The following is a 26,310-nucleotide window of genomic DNA, read 5'->3' as shown; positions in this document are numbered from 1 at the left end:
TACTCCACACCATAACCTAAACAACAATGATAAAATGTAATCACACTCCACACCATAACCTAATCACCAATGATAATGTAATCATACACCACAACAATGATAAATATACATGAATTATATTTCACACCATAACCTAAACAATAATAATTAAATGTAATTCTATTTCAAACCATTACCTAAACATCAATGATAAATATATATATGAATTATAGTACACACCATAATTTTATAAACGATAATGATAAAATGCAATCCTATATCAAACGATTACCTAAACAACAATGAAAAAAATGTAATCATACTCCACACCATAGCCCAAACAACAACAGTCATATTTAATTTTTGATCCAACAATAGTCAAATGTAATCAAAACCTAAACAACCACAATAAGTGTTATCATATTCCACATCATGACCTGAACAAACACAAATAAGTGTTATAATATTCCATATCATGACCTAAACATCCACAAGTAAGTATTCATCATATTCCACATCATAACATAAACAACCACAATTGTGTGTTATCATATTCCACATCATAACCTAAACAACCACAATTGGGTGTTATCATGTTCCAAATCATAACCTAAACAACCACAATTGGGTGTTATCATATTCCAAATCATAACCTAAACAACCACAACTGGGTGTTACCACATTCCACACCATCACCTTAATAGCAACAATTCAGTGTTATCATATTCCACACCATCGCCTTAAATACAAGTTAAGTGTAATCATTTCCGCATTATTAAATAAACAACAATAAATGCAATCATGTTCTTTGCCATAAAACATACAATAACAGTTGTACATGTATATAACAAAACCATAAATGTAAAACAGCAGAAAAAATATAAAATTCAACACTTTTGATGTAATCATATTCCATACCAAGGTATTATTGAATGAAAAACATGAATGTACCATAGCAACAGTTAAATGAAAATAACAGCAGATAATACTTCATGAATCTCTTTTTTCCCCACCACGTTTATTTAGACAGGGATGGAATCTTCCAGTTTTACAATTACCTGGTTTTTGGGAAGAAGGCCACAGTATCTTCCCAGCTTTATTATCTGTTTAGTAAAGAAGGCCACCGATCTTCAAAAAAGTTTTATTACCTGGTTTAGTGAAGAAGGCCGTAGTACCCAGTTTTATTACCTGGTTTCATGAAGAAGGTCATGATACCTTTCCAGTTTTATTACCTACTTACCTACCTGGTTTAGTGAAGAAGGCCAAAGTATCTTCCCAGTTTTACAACCTGGTTTAGTGAAGACAGCCACAGTGTCTTCCCAGTTTTATTACCTGGTTTAGTAAAGACAGCCACAGTATCTTCCCAGTTTTATTACCTGGTTTAGTGAAGACAGCCACAATATCTTCCCACTTTTATTTCTTGGTTTAGTGAAGAAGGCCATAGTATCTTCCCAGTTTTATTACCTGACCTAGTGAAGACAGCCACAGTATCTTCCCAGTTTTATTACCTGGCTTAGTAAAGAAGGTCATAGTATCTTCCCAGTTCTATTGCCTGGTTTTGTGAAGAAGGCCATAGTATCTTCCCAGTTTTATTACCTGGTTTAGTGAAGAAGGCCATAGTATCTTCCCAGTTTTATTACCTGGCTTGGTGAAGAAGGCCATAGTATCTTCCCAGTTTTATTACCTGGTTTTGTGAAGACAGCCCTCTCCAGGCCTGGGATAGCTCGCACTAGCCTCAGTTGGTGCTCCTCTGGCATAGTGCAGGATATCCCTTGTGGATAGATAACTTCATTATCCAAACCTATAAAATGCAGGTAAAAGATGCAGTTTTTCCTAAAATTCAAAGCTTTTGAAAAGTGACCTTTTTGCAGAATTTTGGGATAACCCCAACTATATTTTCTTTAATTTTTTGGAGAAATGATAATTGGGAAAATCAACACTTCTATTTTAATTGGGGAAAAGGTTCCTTTTTTTGAATTTGGAATGGGGCCCTCGAATGGCCCCAATCATAGACAATTGAGAGCCTTGAAATCGGACCAAAACAGATAGAGGTGTAGTGTTTTGAAAGAATTTTACAGAAATTTCTGTTTTTAGTAACCATGACAAAACTGTTTGTCGAAATCTAATTTTCATGGTTTGTGGAAAAATAACTGGTTTGAAGGGATCTGACTTCGTGGATAAAGGAGAAACATAATACTGCAGTGTGAAGTTTTAATATTTCATGGGAGATATGAATTTGTGGGTCTCTTCATGCCATGAAAATGATGAAAATTAAGCCTCTTTGAAAATTAGTGATTTCACAGTATGTATCTTAGTATAGTCTACTTGTGTACCAATTCTCACTGAAATTGGACCAAAACTGTAGGAGGAGTAGCATTCTGTTTACAGACAGATGGACAGCTAGACAGACACAATAGACTGATATGTCAATTTAAATTTATGTGTCTTTTTTATTGTCTTTCCAGCAAGAAAATTTAAAGAATGTTCATAGGAAATCTGAACTGTTTTTTCCCCTCCCATCACCTTGCCCCCCCCCCCCCCCCTCCCCCTAGACACAAGTATGAAACAGTATTTCTGTATTTTAATACATAAAATTATTTCTTACAATTATGAAAAAAGTCAGCTTTCCACAGCAATTTACCTTCTGGTTCAAGCCATATTTGATGTTTTCTTCCTTTAAAAAGCAGAACCTTGGATTCAATGGAGGGGCAGTATCTGAAACATGGGACAGTCAAACTTTTAATCTGTTATTGCTATGAAGATGTATCACCTAGAACCTGTAGCATAAAAGCAAAGTATTCTTGTTCTGAAATACTGCTATATACTACACTGTGTGTGATTAACATGTTAGTGGGAGGCTGTTCTTGACACTAATTGCAATTAGTATCCTATAAAACTGGGAACATCTCACTGTTTACCTTGGCAATGCACAGTGCAAACAAGAAGTACAATTATTCAATGATCTGATAGATAATAATAAGCAACACATTTAATGGCAGTATTCCAAATGACACTGTGTGAATGAAAATGTTTGTGCTTTTAAAAAAATGAACATTGCAACTACTTTTTACGATTGAATGGAATGGAAGTCAGAAACTCCAATACATTACCTCTACAGTACTGGTGAGTTACCTGTGGATTAATTACAGTGAATACTGTCTTATCTCACAAGTAATAACACAACTAATCTCTACAACATTACTGTGTTATCTCCTCAACAATAACATAACTCATCTCTACAACATTACTGTGTTATCTCCTCAACAATAACAGAGCTCATCTCTACAACATTACTGTGTTATCTCCTCAACAATAACAGAGCTCATCTCTACATCATTACTGTGTTATCTCCTCAACAATAACAGAGCTCATCTCTACAACATTTATGTTATTTCAACAATAACAGACCTCATCTCTACAACATTACTGTGTTATCTCCTCAACAATAACAGACCTCATCTCTACAACATCACTGTGTTATCTCATTAACAATAACAGACCTCATCTCAACAACATTACTATTATTGCCTCAACAATAACAGAGCTCATCTCAACAACATAACTGTGTTATCTCCTCAACAATAACAGAGCTCATCTCTACAACATCACTGTGTTATCTCCTCAACAATAACAGAGCTCATCTCTACAACATCACTGTGTTATCTCCTCAACAATAACAGAGCTCATCTCTACAACATTACTGTGCTATCTCCTCAACAATAACAGAGCTCATCTCTACAACATTACTGTGTTATCTCAACAATAACACAACTAATCTCTACAACATTACTGTGCTATCTCCTCAACAATAACAGAGCTCATCTCTACAACATTACTGTGTTATCTCCTCAACAATAACAGAGCTCATCTCTACATCATTACTGTGTTATCTCCTCAACAATAACAGAGCTCATCTCTACAACATTTATGTTATTTCAACAATAACAGACCTCATCTCTACAACATTACTGTGTTATCTCCTCAACAATAACAGACCTCATCTCTACAACATCACTGTGTTATCTCATTAACAATAACAGACCTCATCTCAACAACATTACTATTATTGCCTCAACAATAACAGAGCTCATCTCAACAACATAACTGTGTTATCTCCTCAACAATAACAGAGCTCATCTCTACAACATCACTGTGTTATCTCCTCAACAATTACAGAGCTCATCTCTACAACATCACTGTGTTATCTCCTCAACAATTACAGAGCTCATCTCTACAACATTACTGTTATTGCCTCAACAATAACAGACCTCATCTCTACAACATTACTGTGTTATCTCCTCAACAATAACAGAGCTCATCTCTACAACATCACTGTGTTATCTCATTAACAATAACAGACCTCATCTATCACTGTTATTGCCTCAACAATAACAGAGCTCATCTCTACAACATTACTGTGTTATCTCCTCAACAATAACAGAGCTCATCTCTACAACATTACTGTGTTATTGTCTCAACAATAACAGAGCTCATCTCTACAACATTACTGTTATTGCCTCAACAATAACAGAGGTCATCTCTACAACATTACTGTGTTATTTCTTCAACAATAACAAAGCTCATCTCTACAACATAACTGTTTTATCTTCAAAACAATAATACAGCTCATCTCTACAACATCACTGTTATCTCCTCAACAATAACATCACATTTTTTTAATCTCTTCAACAACAACAGTCTAGCTCATGGCTTCTGCATTATTGTACTGATGACACCTGTAACACCATAGCTGTGCCAGCTTACCAACAATTAAAGAGCCCACCTCTTCCCTTGATAAACTCTTGATAAACTTACAGGAAACTCAGAAAGCTTCTGTCAACCAAGAAAGTGTAACAGTGGTCATCTAAACATCTAATTAATAACAGAACAAGAGACTTGACCATTAAAAGCAGTAAGACAGATTACAGAAAATTAAAGAGTAACAACTTTCATTTCAACATTTAAAGAGAAACAGTTCATTTCAAGTTATAAAATAATAATATTTGGAGTTTCAAAGTAACAAAGTTTACATTATGAGTTACAGAGTAATCAAGTTCTTATTTGGAGTTACAGTATAATACACAATTAAATTTAAGACTTTTGAATGTTGCCTTCTTGTAGGTACACATTACCAAACTTCACCATCAATTCACATAGAAAGTCTTGGTTCTAATACTGAATGGAAAATATTTCTTATTTCAATTAACATTTTTTTTATTTAATAAAGTATACAGGTAGTTTATTGGCATTCCTTACAGGTTACATGGTGGACTCAAAGCATACCCAAAGATGAAGAGTTAACAAAAGGTCTATAATCAGTTATATATCAGTACTGTAATCAGTTATATATCAGTACTATAATCAGTTATATATCAGTTATATATCAGTACTATAATCAGTTATGTATCAGTTCTATAATCAGTTATATATCAGTAATATAATCAGTTATATGTCAGTTCTATAATCTGTTATATGTTAGTACTATAATCAGTTATATATCAGTTCTATAATCAGTTACATATCAGTTATTCATTACATGTCAAGTGGGGGACTCAAAGCATCCCCAAGGATGAAGAGTTAATGAAAGGTCTATAATCAGTTATATATCAGTACTAAAATCATTGATAGATCAGTGCTATAATCAGTTATATATCAGTACTATAATCAGTTATATATCAGTAATATAATCAGTTATATATCAGTGCTATAATCAGTTATATATCAGTACTATATTCAGTTATACATGTAGATCAGTGCTATAATCAGTTATATATCAGTACTATAATCAGTTATATATCAGTACTATATTCAGTTATATATCAGTACTATATTCAGTTATACATGTAGATCAGTACTATAATCAGTTATATATCAGTACTATAATCAGTTATATATCAGTACTATAATCAGTTATATATTAGTAATATATCATTTCATGTAAAGTGGGAGACTCAAATAATCCCTAAAGATGAAGAGTTAACCAAAGGCCTATAATCATTTATATATCAGTATTCTGTGGAAGTACTATGAACACATTTATTTCTTTGCCATCAGCCAGTCAACAATTCATCAGGGATGGGCTAAATACGAGGCCTCATAGCATTTAAAGGTACACCATTTCAAGAGAAGAAATATTCCTGCACCTGTTTTGCAGTGCCATTTAATGAAGAGGGATTACATGGTAATTAGATACACTCTTTTACTGTTCTGTTATGTTTTATCAAAATAAATGCAATTTTTTACACAGATCAACCATTTGTGATGTTCCAATATTGAAGTAATCAAGCTTAATGAAACTGTACCCATCATATATTCTAAAAGAACAAGATTCAGCATATTTAAGTAATTCTGAGAATCTTTCATTAACATCTTTTATCATTTTAAAACAGTGGGAGAGTTCTGGGAATATTTTATGTATACAGAGCTGAGAAATAAGTGACACAATTAGGGGATCTCATCTGTGTTTAATTCATATGAATAGTTAGGAAATATGTCTCTTAAATGCATGTATGTGCCAAAAGAAGTAGTTACCAATGAGAAATGTCTTCACTACATACTGTTACACAATGGCAATAGGAAATAGTCTTCAAGGTTACATGCAAGTATATCAAGATGAGGATGAACATTTAAACTTTTTCCCCTTTATTCCAGACTAAATAGACAGAATGTACATGTAAACAAACAAAATACAGGGTAAATCGTGACCAATCATCTGTAAATAGTTTCCTTGCTGAGAATGTCTGCAGAGATGTTTATTTACTGCAATTCATACCATCGATTGTCTAGCTATTGTTTGTGCTGCATGTCCAAATTCCCCCCTCTGAAGGCCTCGTTTCAGCAGCTGGTATCTTCTGCATGTGATGAATATATGCATTGTACAATGATACACATATTTTCTATGGAGGCAACCAAAGGGATTTTCATTGTTATCTTCATGATGTCGAACTCAAGATAATAATTTTAATGGGCAATTACATTTTGATAACACCGATCCCTCAGAGTATCAGTAGAATTTACCAGTCAATTTAGCTTACAGGTGGTATACTGAGTTATAAAAGTAATATTTCCCCCCACTAGGGCCCCAACAATTCACTTCTTAAGAGTTCTATGGTACCAGAGAATATAGACATAGTAATATGAAGGAAGGTGTGATCATTGTCAGTACTGGGGTTTAAAATCCAGAAGGGTGAGTTTTTTCTGCCTTATACAATCACATTTTATCTGCCTGATATACATTTATGTAAATGAAATCCAACCTTATACAAATGACAGTCTGCAGGTAATAACTTAAAAAGAGATTTCAATCATACTGATACTTTTCTGAACTGCAATTTGAGTTGAATCAAACTTCAAAGGTCAAAAAACTTTCAAAAATGCAATGATAAAGAAGTTGATATTCAATATAAGTAATAATTAATGTTTAATTCAATTTTTATTCACTATATATAAAAAACAAGAATTCCAGTTTTTTCCCCAAAATAATTCAATCTATTTCTTTGCTCAGCAAACTTTCAATCAATGTATCATAATTTATAAACACATCATATTTTTTCAAGGTTAAAAAATTGATTATAATGCCTGATTTGATTAATGTAATGATTTTATTAGATTTTAATGACAATTTTACTATAATTGAACACTATCTGGAATTCTTGACTCCCATCCAGAACGATCCATTAGAGTTTTAAACAACTATTGTACTTAGACAAAATAACCCTCTGAAGAATGATCAGGCTTCAGCACATTGCCTTCTCAAGCAGAATAATTCACCATATAGCTATTCATTTTCTAAATTACTGAAACAGAAGTAAATTCATTCAATTTATACCAGTCTTTAAACTGGACAGAATTACTCTGATGCTTAAGGTTTTTAAAGAAGCAAAGATAAGTTTGAGAGCAAATGAGTTTGAACAAGAGAGCACCTATTCAAATAGAAAGGGAAAAATGATCTTTGAGGTAAAATTAAAAAACAATCAGCCATTAAGAGTCCACTTACATTTAATTTTTAAAAAAAAAAATTACAGACATGTTCACCAACTACTTTCAATCACACTTCTCCAACAACAAAATAAAAAAAATTACATACAGGTATGTGCACTCACTACCTTTCAATCATCATGAGTTCTCCAACAACAAAATTAAAAAAAAAAACAACCTAAAGAACTACTTATCTCATTCCTAAATTAATGTTTAACCAAATAACCAAAATTGTTTATGACTTGAGAAGAAACTGTTCCTTTTAAATGATGAATTCAATGACTTTTAAAGTTGGTTAATGAGTGCAATTATATGTATATCAAATCATGCTCAGGAGTCTATAGTAGAAAACTATATTCATTGCTTCATCATAATCATGTTATATTAACAGAACATTCCATTAAAATATATATACTTCAAGGTTGTGTGCACTATACCACACTGATAAATGATGTCTTTATTATCCCCTGCTTCAAATAAACAGAACTAAAATTGATAGGAATGCAGTTGACATTACCACTTATGAGAGTACATATCTCTAGAGTGGCCACTGTTTGGAGTTGAGGAGTGGGTCCTCTGCTGCCACAAGCTGTGACCGCTCTATGAAGAGCCGTCAGCATCAGGTAGCCTGCCTTTTGTCTGGGTTACTCCATCTAAAATCAATGTCCCATTCAGTGCCAGCCTCCTGCTGTTACAATGGAAATCTATTGTAACAATCAGAGAGACTGCTTCCCTTGATTTCACTTATTGATTTGGGTACAATGATCTATGGGCTCAGTTACCAATAAGATACTGATACCCCATACACATGACACTGTGACATCAAATCCTAACAATACACTGTACACATAAAATGAATTCTGCTCACCAAAAAAGTTACATCAAATTTAATTGGGTGCTTTGGATAAATATATAACTAATGCAGCATATTGGATATGACAATCTAATATTTAAGAAAGTGTAGTTGGATGGACTGCTGTTTCATACAATTACTGCCTTCTCAATCAATTTCTGTAGGGTAGAGTCACTATAATAGTGTTTAACTTACATCAACAAACTGGAATAATATGTAAGTGGTAACAATGAAGTAATCTCTTTGAATTTCTTTAATGAATCACTACCTTATTTAATTGGTAAAGAATGTGACAAAAGATTTTTCTTTAATTGAAAATACTATTGATAGCTAACTCCCTAACTTGTCCTTAGATTCAACAATTAAGCAGGAACCAACACCAGCCATTATCAGAAAGCAGGAAGGGTAAACAGAACGTTTAATTAAGATTTTATTTACGTAGAGCTGTATTACCACTATTACAATATTTAAATATTTCTTAAAAATTCAGCCCCAGCGTCTTAATTAGCCTCTCCACAAACTGCCAATTATCTGTTTTTCTTGTCCCTGCCTGTGATCCTTAAGAAATCGCTAGTGAAGACTAGCTGTAAATTTATCCCAACGTTTGCTGTGAATTTATCCTGTGGTTGTACAAATAAATGCACAAACACACTAAGCCTTCTTGCACAAAAGAGTTCAGCTTCCACGTTATTGATTTTTTTTGCTCTCCACTTTTTTCTTCGACCCTACGACTGTAAAGTATATGTTTGTAACGAAATTCTCAAAGAGGGTTAATTAATGGACAGCAGTTTGTGATGTGGTAGCGAGCAGGCACAGTATCAATACCCTTTACAACATATTTTTTTTCCTACCAAATTCTTTCTGAAATTTATCATCCGATTTGCACATCTGGACTATCTCATAAAGCTGAGGCAATATTTACTTATGCTGTGAAGATTAGAAAGTCTTCATGATGATGTGAAAAACATTTAGTTATGTATCTCGGGAGAGATGGATCATTATAAAATGGGATTACTAATTGATTGCAAACATCCCTCTATGTAAGTACATATAAAATATTCCATTATTCCAATTGAAAAATAACAAAAAAGTTTGAAGTTTAAATTAATTTAAAAAATATATTTTTCCCACTGTGCAAATATTTCATTTATGTAAAAGTAAATATGAAATAATTCTAACTTGTCATATTGAAACCTGTTTAACATGCATAATCAATTATCAAGATAATTGAATGGTTCAGTGCTGCATTAAAATGGTTCTTAAAAACTTCTCAAGGATTATAAGAAGTAGAAAAAAGTGTAAGGAAAGAATCCAGGAATCCTGAGAACAAATTAGCTTTTTACAAACTGTCAAACACAGCGGGAGGGTTTCATTATGACACTTTGGAGGAGGAGAATTATGGCGGTAGACGTTTTGAAATTCCTTGGAGTGTTGGGAAGACAGCTTAGCTGTTTGTATGTCATTTAACACAGACAAGCATGCCAGCAATGTTTCCCCCCACTCCAATACAGCGAACCGTAGAAAAATAAAAAAAAACAGTTCTCAATGAACTGACAATGCAATCTGCCTAAATTCTGTCAAGGAAATAATTTAGCATATTTCTTAAGGCTGCTTCGAAATAATTTGACACTTATTAATCTAAATAGTATGAACAACAAACAAGCAAGCAAATTATATCAAATGACATTAATTACAAGATATTACAGTTGTTTCTGGTATGTTTTTATTGCCTTCTTTTACTACAGCTTTGTAGGACATTTATTTAGTACAAAACCCTGCATCAATTAATACACAACCATGTAGTCACAAACTGAGACTGAGTCAAAGGGAACTTAACCAAAAGCATATAGGAACATTTTGCATAAAAGTTCAAATACAAATACTAACATATCATGAGTGTAAATTATTGCAATTCCGTTTCCCAGCTTTAATTATTAAGAACAATCCTAATTTATTCATATATATGCTTGCTATTTATCACATTATACATTTATTGACTGGGTTTGAGGGCAACATGCATTTTGTTGGACCCAAGAACCAAACTGTTTGCCTGAGGCCGTTAGGCCGAAGGCAAACAGTTTGGTTCGAGGGATCGACAAAGCACATTTTGCCTAAGAACACAGATGTCATAAATGTTTTGTTATACCTTTTATTCCTTTCTTTATTATTATTATTTTTTTTTGTTGTACATGTATCTTTTGCTGGTTTCCATACCTATGAATGCAAAGATTGTTGATCCCACCCACAGTGTGACGTAAGCCGTCCAATATCTCGTCCACAGGTCCAATATCTTGCTCTGTGGTCAAACATCGATTTTTTTATGACCGCTCAGTAAAACATAAGAAATGTTAGACATTTTAAGTAATGATTTATATAGGAATTTATTTTTAGAGGTATAACAAAAGTAATTATTTAATACTTATGGCTATAAGCAAAAAACTGCTCAAACTTTTAATAAAGTTATTATATCTTCCAAAAATCAATCAATAAAATTACAGATTGCACAAGTTAGAATGTATGAAGCAAACATTTTTATAAAGCCATTCTCTTAAAATCTGAACTTCTAATGACTATTTTTCTGTAACCCTAAATGGTCCACTTAATTATGTTCCCCAAACAAAGTAACCAGCCACTTACTTTGTTTAAATAATACCCAGGAGCAGAGAAGAACATTTTCAAAGAATTAATGCATTTTCACTATATAATCAATAGAGCCCCATCCAAACACCAGAACCCCTGACCCAGGGGCCATGAATTTCACAATTTTGGAAAAAAAACATCCTTGTGCATCATAACCATCCACTTAGTTTGATTAATTAATACCCAGGAGCAGAGAAGAAGATTTTCAAAGAATTAATGCATTTTCACTATATGATCTATATAGCCCCACCTTAGCTCCAGAACCCCTGACCCTGGGGTCATGAATTTCAAAATTTTGGTAGGGGGTTCAATGCTCATTACAATCATGCCAAAAGTTTGACTGCTTGATGTTCAGGAGTAAAGAATAAGATTTTTAAAGATTGCATTAATTTTGGTGGTTTAAGCCCCACTCCTCAGGCCCCAGGGGACAGGGACCATGAAATTCACAATATTTGTTTCCTTTCACCCATAGATGCTATATGCCAAAATTGGTTGAAATTGGTTGAGCGGTTTCAGAGAAGAAGCTGAAAATGTTCAAATGTTAATGCACGATGGACAACGAAGGATGAAAACAGATAGCAATAGGTCACCTGAGTGACTCATGTGACCTAAAAATGGCCAAAAGCGGACAGTTTAGAGGCAAAAATGGGATTTTTTTTATGACAGTCAGCAGTTGTCTTGCCTGATTTTTACCTTTTTTGTCGTTAGCAAACCAAATTTGAGTTTCCGTTGGGCCAAGTCATAATTTTTCCTGCATTGGTGGCTGATTTCATCATTTAAAGCAGTTATTGAATTGTCTGTTGACCAACTCTTGATCATTGTCCAACCATTGGCAGACAGTTTATTAAGTCGTTCGTCAGTTTAGGTACATGTATTGAGTTTTCCAAAATGTAGGCCAATGGTTAAAATCAAACTGCAATTCAGTGATCAGTGATTGCATGGTGATGATTACTTACCTAAAATATTTAAACTTTAAAAGTCATTGGTGTTCCTAGGAATTGATGTGACTGCTCTGTATCACCTGGTACTGTGTTGGCCGATCACTTTTTTCCAGCCAAAAATATCAGAAAAATTTGGTTGCCTGACCATTGGCTTTAATGTGACTAAGGTATCAGCAACATTTTTAAGAAGTATGAGCTTTTTAAATTAATGAACATTATATATATAGAGCAGACAAGAGTTTTAAAACACTTCTATGGGTCCACTTTACAAAAGGACTCAATCATGCCTAAGACCAAAAAAGTTTTACATTTATCTACCGGTAATTTCTTCTTTACATAAAAATGAAAGATATTTTATATTATTTAGATGTTCAGATTAAAAAGGTTGTTTGATGGGCATGATGTTAGAAACCTCTCAAATTCTTGGTTTTAGTTGTAGGTTCTTTTGTAAAACTGCCAGGGCCTGAAGCCTGGGACCTTGTCCAAATGACACTAACCATGGTCATAAAAAAGCCTATTTCATACACAACATTTATGCAAATGAAGATGATCTAACATTTCTTAATCATAAAATCATGGCCTGGTCAAGAATTTTGCCCTTCAAAATTTTGTGACCTGGATGTTGTTTTTATGACCATGGATCAGACAAGGACACTCTCTTTGGTAATATGGAACATTTTAATGAGCTGCTAATGTTCCTCAAATACAAATTTACAGCCCCCAGACAGGATTCATCAAAAGCAAGGTGACAGAGGCAGACAGATGGACACAGACATACATATATTGAGATTCCTATATAAGCCCCATCCCTTTTCAAATTTATTGGTAAGGGTATAAATATTATGTGACAGTGCCATTGATTCCTAAGTCTCTGCCAATGTACATGTATACATCTCTGTTGTGATGATTGTCTTTAAATGTGGTAGCAAGGTCAGGTTTAATTTAATGATGGTACCCACATGTTTCTTATAAGACTTGTAGTTCATCATGGATGATGAACATATTCCACACACCCAAACATCTGATTCTATGATCTATGAAAACACAGGACAGACTCAGTCCCTCTCACTAATACCCTTAAAGCTTTGATGATCTTTCCATGCATGACTTTGAACCCTGACCCATGACGACCTCTGCTTTTAACTAAAAGTAACCTCTGTCTGATCAAAAAAAGATTCCTCAGGATAATATTTTTGATAGATCACGATACATGCTATTTTTCTTGTTTCATATGTTTCATCTTTTATACTCAAGGTTAATCAAAATTCTGTTTGCTAAAAAGCGGAATTAGACACCTGACATCAAAGATTTTCCAATCTCTTTGATGTGCTCTTTCAGGAACATTGTTACAGTATTAAGCAAACAGTGGTTACAGCTAACAGCCAATTAGAATCAATAATTGAACTGAAATGCCCTTGTCATCATACATTAGAGATTCTTCTGCAGAGATACCCAGTCATATTGCTGATGGAAAGAAAACACAATCAAACACACAAGTTAATGGAAACTAGCTTATAATTGCTTCCTAACAGCAAATGTCTGAATATCTGTAATTCCATGAATACAAGTCAATCATTAGTCAATCGTTTACCTTATTGTCTTACATTTATATGTTTATCAAAATCAGGTTCTTCAACAGTTTCCAACTTATTAAGATAGCAATACAGAACTTTCAATTTCATCTCCACCCTTGCATTTCAGACTGTTCTAAATCTCTGTTCAGACCAAACTATGGACAGAGTAATGTATGCATTCTTACTTGTCAATGTTTGGGGGAATGGGGGTCTATATCAACTCATCAAAAGACAACTCATAGTTAACCCAAATCATGGAATGGACATCTCAGACACTCATCGAAACTGATAAAAAATAATTATAATTGACAAGATTTTTGTTAACTCACTGAACAAAATATTCAATGTTCCAATATTGAATATTGGAACCTGACCTGTATTTTCTGGTAAAATACCTACATATGCAATTTCAACCTTATACATACATCCCTACAAAAGTTAGAGAGCAGAAATTAAAAATTTCTTATTTTTTTCTAAGTTCAAGAGGAATAACTCTGTCAAAAATCATTGGACCATGACCAAATTCGAACTCGACCTGTATTTTCTATTAAAATACCTTGTATACAATTTCAACATTATACATACATCCCTTCAAAAGTTAGAGTGGAAACTGAAAATTTCTTATTTTTTTCTAAGTTCAAGAGGGATAACTATGTCAAAAATTATCGGACCATGACCAAATTCGAACTTGTCAGGCCTGCATATTCCTATGACGTATCTATATGTCAAATTTGAGTTGAATGTGTGCAACTGTTGCCGAGATAATGAAAGGAAAGTCAATGATAATAGAATGAAAGAATGATGGAACAGGGTAAAAATATATGTCCATGGCCATTTTAGGGGGGGGGGGGATAAAAAATCAATCCTCAGACATGTTTTGGGTGAAAGTGATAAAATACATCAAAAGAATTGTTGTCATCCACGACTTGTCTTTTATGACTTGTTGTATCGGTGAGTTTTACATTTGATTAGTTGACTTTCGGTGAATTATACCATTTGGTGAGTTGTCATTCAATATGTTGTCTGGAACCCAATGTTTGGCATTACTGTAATCAGTATATAAAATTTTAAAATGAAATTTTGAATAAAAAAAGTCTTCCTCACACTTTTCCTTACTTAATATTTTTTCTCCAATTTTTCTCTGTGGAACTGCATGTTTATACATGTTTATACAAGATCAAGAGTAAACAAAACCATTCAAATTAAAGAAAAGATGTTTTAAGGTCAGATGACACGTTCCTCAATAATATATAATTTTTTCCAAGAATTTCTCATTGAAGTATTGCTACTTTTACAAGTTTCTTCACAAAAAATTAAGGTACCTTACCAGGCATTTGTGCAAGATACCAGAGGATGTTATTTACTGTATAACCCTATTGGAAATCACTAGCATTGCATTTCACAAGTTTTTGGTGCCTTTATCTACATAGACATTTTGAAAACAGTCTAAAATTCACAAGACAATGGTAATTGTAATTAATTTGTTGTATATTACGAAGATATACAAAACAGATATTCGAGCAAAGTGTCATCAGACCTTAAGTTTTTGGGATTGGAATTAAAAACTACAATAATTTTGTCTTCTAAAACATAAACCTTGATGGGTTTTGGAAATTAATTTTAAATAATAATTAAAAGAAAATGTTTAATTTGATAAAACTTCAAAAATATTATTATTGAGAAAACATTCTCCAAACAAAACTGAATTCAAATTCTGCAAGAGAGGGGACATTATACATAATACATGTATGTGAAATCACTTAATCTTTTCATTCATAATGTATTGCTTTTGTGTGTACGTATATAAGCTGCATAAATATAAAATATATGTGTTGATTTATTTTATAACTTGTGCAGTAAATCTGTAAACGTTTGATCTTAAGTTAACATATTAACTTTCCTGTGATACCCTGTAAACAACAGATTTAAAACTTTTTTCTGGACTGTCATGCTTAAGCTGATCTTACAATGACAATCTGGCCATTACTAAGACTTCCTGGGAAAAATGTGACTGAATGAGTAACAAGATTGCCTGCAGACTACAATGACAAAATCTGATCAATTGTGTTCTCTCAGTTCAAATGTCCTGATTAACCAAGAGCTAGTCAGACTCCTGGACAATTGTACTTGACAACTGAATGAAGAATATTCATTGAACAAGAATTAAGTATAATATTCCGTTCAGAAACCACAATGGTTCCTCTTGCAATATTTGCATTTTGGATTAGAGCAAATAAATACATAATGTTTTTCTTCGTATGTGTGGTCTGAATACAAATCTTTAATAAATAGAGCCAGTTGAGTATTGATAAAATCAGACCCAAAATCAATATTTTAAATAAATTTTTGTGCTGTTACAAGGGCTGCCCTTCCTGTGAGCTATCACAGGGAATTACAACGCAGTATTGGAGAAGCCAGTCAATTTGTTTTAGTCCTCTTGTCATTGTAGTACTGTGTTTATCTTATACACCTCAATGGTAGTCTTGGTATTGATTAGCAATGTTAGTACCACAACAATATCTGAAAATGTTCTACCACTACTCAGTATTCATGCAGTAAAGTATGTTTGTTTCCTTTTTTATTTGATTATCAGTAATGATTTTCTGTAATTTTTTGTTCCTATTTTTTGCAGATCTTGGATTTTTCCTCGGAATGAATGAATGCGATGGAGAGGTCCGTGTACAACCACAGCTTTCAGCAGATTGTTGTTGGCAATTCCATTGGCAAAATCGAGCAGCGGGAACCAGCTTTCCTCAAGGGGGACCACAACCATGTCCCCAAACTACAGACATACCATCAGGAAGCGTATTATTTGTACTTTGTGGCTGTTCTTGGACTCCTTCTCAACATTCTAGTGGCCATCTTTATTTTCATCAGACGGACTATGAGAAAACTGACTAGTGCTTTTCTGGTTCATGCCTGTTTTTTGGACAGTCTAAAAGCTGCTTACTGCATTCCAATAGCCAACAATCTGATAACACAAATTAAACCCTCTGACTGCGACTTTTTTGGAGCATCTTATGTGCTTATTATTACAGCCTCCATCTTTAATATGGTGGCTATGGTATGTACCGAAGCCTACACTTTTGGAGAGGTGAACATTGGTGGAAATTCCCATGGTTCTCTGTGTTGTGTTATTTTTGGCATTATACTTGTGTATATTGCTAGTACAATTTTACATCTAGGACCGACTTTAATTGGAGGATACTTTGATTTCCATCCTCAGATTGGCAGTTGTTCTTTTGTGTTAGGAAAGCAGACAGGCTATGTGGCCCATGTGATGTGGATTATCATCATTACGCTGGCTGTATTGTTCGTAATCCACTTTATCTGTAAGCTGTATAAAGAGATTCAGCTTAACCATCCTAATCGTGTCTCCATGCTGGTCCGTTCATCCATCACAATCACAGACAATCCACTCAATTCTACATGCAATATCCGCAGCATGATTCAAGACTCAAGTCAACGTGCTAAAATGTTTGTGCTCAGCACAATTGCATTTGTTTTGTGTTGGTATCCTTTGTTTTTGCTCATACTTGTTGACTCGGAATTCAAACAACGACCAAAGATGTACCAAGCCTTTAGTTTCATTGCCTGGACACAGGGCACAATTCAGCCCATACTTTACATTTGCTTTGATAGACACATTGACATTTTGGCAAAATACATCTACTGTGATCGTTACCGACAACAAAATCTGGCTGCCTTAGCTGAATGGTTAACGACACAAGCTGAAATCAACCACCAAGATCAGCATGATGAAGAAGGTGAAGGTCAAAGTCAAAGTGAGTTTACCCCAGGTCAAGGTCAAACTGGTATTGAGGATACCAACAGTATTAACATGGATGACTGTATTAGTGCTCTAAGCTCTCGAAGCACGTATAGATCTCGGCCAAGCCACGAGGCCACCCCTGAGTCAAACTCAGACAACACATCCAGCTTGCTTATGAGTCGAGCTGAAGCCCACACTTCCAGTAACCCACAAATCCGCGGAGACTTTCGTATCTCATGTTAAATCTGTTTTAAGATTATAAACTGCTGGTCTATCGTTCTACTGATATAACATGTATATTTATTTAGATATTAAAGTTATTCACTGGTTGAATCTTTTAGTACAGTTTTATTCTTATGTCACCAACATAGCCAAAATTATCTTGGAATCTTATGCTTAAGCATTTATGGTCTGTCCATAAAACTTTAAGACAATATCCACAATATATAAATGAGTACTGGGTACTTGACAATATTTGCATTAGTGAAAAATATACATATGTAACTAAGACCAAGGTTATTGTTAATCAAAACCTATCTAAATTATCTGAAGATCAGCAGAACCAATTGGATGTCTTTATAGGGTCTTACAATGACCTTTCTTCATTCCGATTTTCTGCAATCAGTCTGGATAAATTTTTGCCAAATTCAAATGAGCAATTTCTTAATCAGCAAAATTGTAAAATGGCAGTCGATTCCTTTCTGTTATTGATTGGGCAAATGGGAGCCTTATTTTTGGCCACAAAACGTCCATTAAATGCCTTCTTACATAACCTTGCTTTTAAGTAAATTGAACTGTACAACTATGTGATTCTGGCGTGTGAACAGTGGTTCAATCTTAATGCAGAGCTATCATTTACATACCTACTCCTAAGAAATACATAAATCCCTTCATTTACATGATTTATAACATTCAGATGTGTCCCTTGTACAACAAGTCTTAGTTCAAATCAATTTTTCTTTAAAACCAAAGTACCAATTTTTTCCATTGCTTTGTTAGAGACTGAATTAGGGAACTTTCAGTGAAAGTGTTTTATCCTGGCCTATACCCAATCTGTGATGTATACAGCTTAGACAGCCATTTGAATACAACATTTTCTTGATTTATATTCACATTCAGACACTGATTTCAGAATTCTCAAATGATTAATAATCTGTCTTCTATCAGTATCAGTGATTTATATAAAGCTGCTGTGAATCGCTATCCTCTCTCAGTTAAAACATTAAACAGCTCTGTGAAGAAGACCACATAAGAAGAAACACATATTTTACCGTCCTTTCTTATTGTCATTATGACATTTAGCTGTAATAACTGGAGTAAATTGTTTTTTCTCTATAAATTTCTGTGAAACCCACACAAATATTTTTAATCAGAAATCTCCAAAACAAATCTTTGCAGAGGTTTAATGTTTCTGCCATAAGTGCATTATCCCACGTTGTATTGATGTTATAGCCTTATACAATCAGGCTAGGGCTACAAGATACATGGGTTTTAGGGGTTTTTTTTTTACCAGTTTTGGACCCTCCTTTCCCACAATCATTTGTTTACTTTCAGTATTTTGAGCGAATGAGTTTTTGTTCCTAGATTTCCCCTAATACACTGCCATTTCTTTATGGACTCAAGTCTCAATGTTTCTACCTCTTTAAACACACAATGCAAACTTCCTGGAGCTCTCTATTTATCTTACGTTTTTCTTTACACCCACATAAACATGCACAGAATTACACGAATTATGTAATAGTAAGTGATTTATAATGCTGTTAGATACGTTTTCATCTTTGGTATATGTGCAGAAACTCTCATACATATATAAAAAAAATATTCCTTGAAATAAGAAGTTTTTTGAAGAGAGCAGGCAATATATTTTGGAAGAGTGATTGCATGTCAAGACATTTTAGCATAAATTCAATATTTCTATCAGTACGTCTAGAGAGTTACCATTCACAGAATTCGTATAGCAATCAACCTACAAAGGATTTGATAAATCTTCCTCACAATGCCTACAGACACATGAATTAAACCATCAACATTAAACGCAACAAGAATCGTACCAAAGACAAGATGCTTTCCAAATAGTCTACTTCATCAGGAAGATTAAGCTGCCAAAAAATGAAGTCTATTAGATCAAATAAAAAATAATCAGTACCTAAACTTAAGACTTCTCCATTGGTTAAGACTTCCAAGTAAAAGTATTCTTACATAAACAATATACGTACATCCTAAAAAGTTATAGAGAAAGTAAGAGTAAAATAACGTCTACATTAAATTTTGATCTTTATCTTCATCATCGATAAGCTATTATCTACACACTAGATTTTACGTAGATGTATTATAGACTGCCTGTTTGTTGTCGTAATTCTGTTGTATTCACCTTCTTGTACTTTGTTTAAATAGACGGCAATTAATCAGTGGTGGGGAAACCTCTGTCTAAGAGTACAATGAGAAATGGGGCAGCAGAACACACATTACCTGTAAACTGATAGCCTTTTATCTAATGAATTACCACCTACAACAAATCGTGACTAATAGCACAGGCATAAGTACAAAAAAACCACTACTGAGATGGAGTACCACTTTGCCCTGATTGATGATCTACAGATACAAGTCCAGTACACTGAATACAGATCTGTATGCCATCAAAGAAAGGGTATAGAATATAAAAAAAACTGCAGACATGTAGATGCATTATGTCATCATGGTTACTGCTGACTGCGGGATAGATTGATGTCATGGCTTGCTGAATGTCAGAGTTACTTACCTTGGGCCCTTGACTTCCTCTCGCACATGTCTGTTAAGATGCATAGTTTCCATGACAATTTTATCTACCTCCTCGTTAGTGTGGGTCATGTGACAATTCATCTGGTCTTCAGGCTTAAAAATTAAATATGTAATACTAATACATGCAGTCAAATCTTCTATCTCGAACTCGACAGGACTGAGATTAAACTCCGAGATGTCTCGATATCAGAGGATTCAAGATAATGAGGTTAAAAAACATAGAGACTTCTAACTCACTTTGACATATCCCTGGTATTTGAGATATTTGTGTTTGAGATAACAAAGTTCAAATGTATATTAGTAATGTAACTGGATACAAGAGAATGTTAGTCAGAATGCTGAATAAGTTAGCATTTTAAATTGTTCACTGACCATCCAACAAGAGAGATAACTCTCACTGGATTAATGACTTCTATTCCCTTAAAAGCTTGTCATTTTATAAGGCAATTTCTGTCAAATTTTTCATCGCAAAATATGCTGAATTTTTTTTTGGATTCAAATTATCATTCAGATTTCTTTTGAAAATCATTATCATTAAAGCCATAATTTATACCAGTGAACAGATGAATCAGTCTTAACTATTATCTTCAGTAATGTGCAGGAACACTGTATCTGTACATACCAAAAGGCATTTTTATATCACTGACACCTAAGCAATGTGGGGTTCAAGAAAATTAAGTTTGCATACAGAGATCATGGACTACCAAAAAAAATAATAATAAAATAAAGATTTGCCAGACTTTGACTGTCTGTCTTAACCAAGGCCGTTGCACAAGTTATTTTTGATAAAAAATGTCATTATCATTGAGCCAAGGGTAATGGAAATGAGATTTTACTTGTAACTAATGGTCCATGGGCTGCTAGATAGGTTAAAGAAGAACAATTTTATACATTTCCTTGTATATGTTTTGTAAAACTAAAACTTTGATCCCCTATTGTGGTCCACACTTACCCTGGAAGACGGGAGGAAAATAATTTGAATTGGATTGGAATCCACACTCTTTCAATTCAATTTTGTTCTCTCTAGTCTAGAAGATCTTAAAAACAAGATTTTTTAAACAAAAAAATCACTATTTCTGCACCATTTCTCCTTGAAACAGACAAAGTTCTTAAGAAAATTGAATCCTACCAGGCAATTTCAGTTGATTTTTTAAAGTAGTTCTTGAGAAGAAGTTGAAAATAGGAAAATACAGTACTCTTAGCTCAGGGGAGCTAAAAACACTACTAAATGTTGAACCCTCTGATTGGATGGGGATGGTGTTTTTCAGTGTGCCTAGCTGTCCTTCTGTATGTACACAGGATTCTTGAAAAATACAGAACAGATTTCCTAGAAATATGGGGAAAGATTTACCCTGGTACCAGAAGAAACAATTAGACCACAGCAAAGCTATAAAGCACAAAGAGAGACAACTCTTAGTAGATTTTATTTAGTAAAATATGAACATTTAGATTCACACTATTTCATAGTTTCTGAGTAGAATAATAGCACAGGTGATAAATACTTCAGCTATTCAGGTCTGATCCTGTTTTTGCAGAGAGGTATTTTATATTTTAATCTGATGTAAAATAACTGTCACTGAAAATGGTGGGTTGGCAAAGAAGCTCTCTAAATACCCTCTAGCAAAGTATTGGGTAATACTGTTTATCAATTCTTGAATGTTAACTCAATATAAGAATGAATTCTGTCATACCTTGATCCAAACATCTGTATTGAGGTAACTAAAGGGATGAGGAATACTATCAGCCATATGTATAGCTGTCTTACTGAAATCTACTGACTTCCTCTCCAAACGAGGCGGAGTTCCTATTGATGAGAAAAATCTAATTGTACATTACGATTGTTTTCTTAATCAATATGCATTATTGACAATTGGAACAAGTGGGTAGAAATCAAAGAACTTTCCTTACAATACAAACAAGACGCCCATGGGCCACATCGCTCACCTGAGCACATTGGCTAGGCAAAAGCACAATCAGTTCAGTATTGAAAAGACGGGGGGGGGGGGCTTGAATTTTAAACTACCTGATGATGCTTCCATGTCAATATAACAAATGGCTTTGTTGTACTTAAGAAGATTTTTTTAAAAAAATTCCCATATATTCCTTTGTAAAAATTTGATCCCTCATTGTGGCTCCTCCCTATCCCAGGGGTCATCATTTGAACAAACTTGAATCTACACTACCTGAGGATGCTTCCATATCAATATGACTAAACATAGCTTTTCTGTTCTTGAGAAGAAATATTTTTTTCTATATGTTCTTATGTAAAACTTTCCTTCCCCCATTGGGCCCCACCCTACCCCTTGGGGTCATCATTTGAACAAAATTGAATCTACACTACCTGAGGATGCTTCCATATCAAAATGACTAATCATGGTTTGCAGTTCTTCAGAAGAAGATATTTTCCTTTATATTTCTATGTAAAACTTTGATCCCCCATTGTGGCCCCACCCTACCCCCAGGGGTCATGGTTTGAACAAACTTGAATCTACACTACCTCAGGATGCTTCCATATAAATATGACTCATCATGGCTTTGCTATTCTTGAGAAGAAGATTTTTAAAGATTTTTCCTATATATTTCTATGTAAAACTTTGATCCTCCATTGTGGCCCCGCCCTACCCCTGGGGGTCAAGATTTGAACAAATTTGAATCTACACTACCTGAGGATGCTTCCATATAAATATGACTCATCATGGCTTTGCTGTTCTTGAGAAGAAGATTTTTAAAGATTTTTCCTATATATTTCTATGTAAAACTTTGATCCTCCATTGTGGCCCCGCCCTACCCCTGGGGGTCATGATTTGAACAAACTTGAATCTACACTACCTCAGGATGCTTCCATATAAATATGACTCATCATGGCTTTGCTGTTCTTGAGAAGAAGATTTTTAAAGATTTTTCCTATATATTTCTATGTAAAACTTTGATCCTCCATTGTGGCCCCGCCCTACCCCCGGGGGTCATGATTTGAACAAACTTGAATCTACACTACCTCAGGATGCTTCCATATAAATATGACTCATCATGGCTTTGCTGTTCTTGAGAAGAAGATTTTTAAAGATTTTTCCTATATATTTCTATGTAAAACTTTGATCCTCCATTGTGGCCCCGCCCTACCCCTGGGGGTCATGATTTGAACAAATTTGAATCTACACTACCTGAGGATGCTTCCATATAAATATGACTCATCATGGCTTTGCTGTTCTTGAGAAGAAGATTTTTAAAGATTTTTCCTATATATTTCTATGTAAAACTTTGATCCTCCATTGTGGCACCGCCCTACCCCCCGGGGGTCATGATTTGAACAAACTTGAATCTACACTACCTCAGGATGCTTCCATTTAAATATGACTCATCATGGCTTTGCTGTTCTTGAGAAGAAGATTTTTAAAGATTTTTCCTATATATTTCTATGTAAAACTTTGATCCTCCATTGCAGCCCCGCCCTACCCCCGGGGGCCATGGTTTGAACAAACTTTAATCTACACTACCTGAGATTGCTTCCATATAAATATGACTCATCATGGCTTTGCTGTTCTTGAGAAGAAGATTTTTAAAGATTTTTCCTATATATTTCTATGTAAAACTTTGATCCTCCATTGCGGCCCCGCCCTACCCCCGGGGGTCAAGATTTGAACAAACTTGAATCTACACTACCTGAGGATGCTTCCATATAAATATGACCAATCATGGCTTTGCTGTTCTTGAGAAGAAGATTTTTAAAGATTTTTCCTATATATTTCTATGTAAAACTTTGATCCTCCATTGTGGCCTCGCCCTACCCCCGGGGGTCATGATTTGAACAAATTTGAATCAACACTACCTCAGGATGCTTCCATATAAATATGACTCATCATGGCTTTGCTGTTCTTGAGAAGAAGATTTTTAAAGATTTTTCCTATATATTTCTATGTAAAACTTTGATCCTCCATTGTGGCCCCGCCCTACCCCCGGGGGTCATGATTTGAACAAACTTGAATCTACACTACCTGAGATTGCTTCCATATAAATATGACTTATCATGGCTTTGCTGTTCTTGAGAAGAAGATTTTTAAAGATTTTTCCTATATATTTCTATGTAAAACTTTGATCCTCCATTGCGGCCCCGCCCTACCCCCGGGGGTCATGATTTGAACAAACTTGAATCTACACTACCTGAGGATGCTTCCATATAAATATGACCAATCATGGCTTTGCTGTTCTTGAGAAGAAGATTTTTAAAGATTTTTCCTATATATTTCTATGTAAAACTTTGATCCTCCATTGTGGCCTTGCCCTACCCCCGGGGGTCATGATTTGAACAAATTTGAATCAACACTACCTCAGGATGCTTCCATATAAATATGACTCATCATGGCTTTGCTGTTCTTGAGAAGAAGATTTTTAAAGATTTTTCCTATATATTTCTATGTAAAACTTTGATCCTCCATTGTGGCCCCACCCTACCCCGGGGGTCATGATTTGAACAAACTTGAATCTACACTACCTCAGGATGCTTCCATATAAATATGACTCATCATGGCTTTGCTGTTCTTGAGAAGAAGATTTTTAAAGATTTTTCCTATATATTTCTATGTAAAACTTTGATCCTCCATTGCAGCCCCACCCTACCCCCGGGGGTCATGATTTGAACAAACTTGAATGTACACTACCTAAGGATGCTTCCACATGAGTTTCATCTTTCCTGGCCCTATGGTTCTTGAGAAGAAGATTTTTAAATGATGCCATTATTTTTTCAGTAATTCCTAATTATCTCCCCTTGAAAGAGGGCGTGGCCCTTCATTTGAACAAACTTGAATCCCCTTTACCCAAGGATACTTTGTGGCAAGTTTGGTTGAAATTGGCCCAGTGGTTCTTGAGAAGAAGTCGAAAATGTGAAAAGTTTACAGACAGACAGACAGACGGACAGACGGACAGACAGACGGACGCCGGACAAAATGTGATCAGAAAAGCTCACTTGAGCTTTCAGCTCAGGTGAGCTAATAAAAAGATCACATGAAAACAAATAGTAAAAATCTAATGCCGTGGGACTTGTACCTGTTTTAAGCCTAGCAAGAGTAAAGCCTGCCTCCTCCAAACTTTTGGCCAGGCCTATGGCTGGCTGGTCTCCCATTCTACCAGCAGGGAACTGTTCCAAACCAATCTGAATCATCCCCCTTAGGAAGGTCCCAGCAGTTAAAACCACTGAACCTCCATGAATTCTCTCACCAGATTCTGAAAAAAAGGGATAGATGTTCTCATTCACGATAAAATATTGCAGCACTAAAACCTGAAACTTCAACAATTTAATATAAATAAGCAGAGCTAATACATAAACTACAATTCAAAATATTTGTCTTTGCTCTAATGCCTCAGACTAGAATGACCCTCTGTCATTGGGTAATGGATGTCATGTCCCTGCCATCTACATTTCTATAGATGGTGAGTAACAAAATATAGATGGCAGAATGGCAGTTAAAACAATGTTATGTCATCCATATTAACATAAAAAATTTGCATTATGTAGCATTATTTTTTGCTTTTAGAAGAAACTTATAAACATTACATGTATTCACATCCTTACCTCTTTGGCAGTGCTGCTATTAAAGTTAGAGTAGCACCCCTTTCAGTGACATTATCAGTAAACAACAAAATGATTAGTGAAGATTGAAGGAGAGACCGGTTAAAAATCCTTTAATTGAAATGATCCACAGGATTGTTAACTATTACTGGTCCTCAACAAAACACTTATTAGGTTTGTTAGTGACTATCTACAAAAATATATCAGGTTGATCAATCTCATAGACTGCAAGG

At 34.4% G+C, this 26,310-nt stretch overlaps 2 protein-coding genes and 1 long non-coding RNA gene across 4 annotated transcripts in view; 2 read left to right on the top strand and 1 right to left on the bottom strand.

Annotated features, from left to right (window-relative positions):
* The window catches only part of LOC133171527 (protein MTO1 homolog, mitochondrial-like), a 49,235-nt gene that overhangs the window by 13,185 nt on the left and 9,740 nt on the right, over window positions 1-26,310 (bottom strand). Inside the window, exons 5-9 of the mRNA XM_061306290.1 lie at window positions 25,555-25,731; window positions 22,206-22,318; window positions 20,495-20,607; window positions 2,621-2,694; window positions 1,664-1,780 (exon numbers count right to left, since the gene is read on the bottom strand). Of these exons, the coding sequence (XP_061162274.1) occupies window positions 1,664-1,780; window positions 2,621-2,694; window positions 20,495-20,607; window positions 22,206-22,318; window positions 25,555-25,731 (594 nt within the window). The remainder of the gene's footprint in view (window positions 1-1,663; window positions 1,781-2,620; window positions 2,695-20,494; window positions 20,608-22,205; window positions 22,319-25,554; window positions 25,732-26,310) is intronic.
* LOC133205940 (alpha-1A adrenergic receptor-like) lies at window positions 7,071-18,069 on the top strand. 2 transcript variants are annotated; one of them, XM_061341835.1, is made up of 2 exons: window positions 7,071-7,165; window positions 16,597-18,069. In XM_061341835.1, the coding sequence occupies exon 2, from the start codon at window positions 16,621-16,623 to the stop codon at window positions 17,977-17,979; it is 1,359 nt and encodes a 452-aa protein (XP_061197819.1). In that variant the 5' UTR covers window positions 7,071-7,165; window positions 16,597-16,620; the 3' UTR covers window positions 17,980-18,069. The 2 variants fall into 2 exon arrangements, with proteins under 2 accessions (XP_061197819.1, XP_061197820.1); XM_061341836.1 differs by lacking the exon at window positions 7,071-7,165 and adding an exon at window positions 9,521-9,849.
* The window catches only part of LOC133171528 (uncharacterized), a 213,946-nt gene continuing 212,835 nt past the window's right edge, over window positions 25,200-26,310 (top strand). The window contains exon 1 of the long non-coding RNA XR_009718814.1: window positions 25,200-25,398. This is a non-coding gene — a long non-coding RNA (uncharacterized LOC133171528). The remainder of the gene's footprint in view (window positions 25,399-26,310) is intronic.

This window comes from Saccostrea echinata, unplaced genomic scaffold (assembly GCF_033153115.1).
Source record: "Saccostrea echinata isolate AGI-Se365-2 ecotype Australia unplaced genomic scaffold, CSIRO_AGI_Sech_v1 ptg000054l, whole genome shotgun sequence".
NCBI lineage: Eukaryota > Metazoa > Mollusca > Bivalvia > Ostreida > Ostreidae > Saccostrea > Saccostrea echinata.
The sequence above is the reverse complement of the archived record's forward strand: the minus strand, read 5'-3'. Positions and strand labels throughout refer to the sequence as shown.

Excerpts from the sequence above, each read along its gene's own strand:
- LOC133205940 (XM_061341835.1), top strand. The coding sequence starts at position 16,621 with ATGAATGCGATGGAGAGGTCCGTGTACAACCACAGCTTTCAGCAGATT.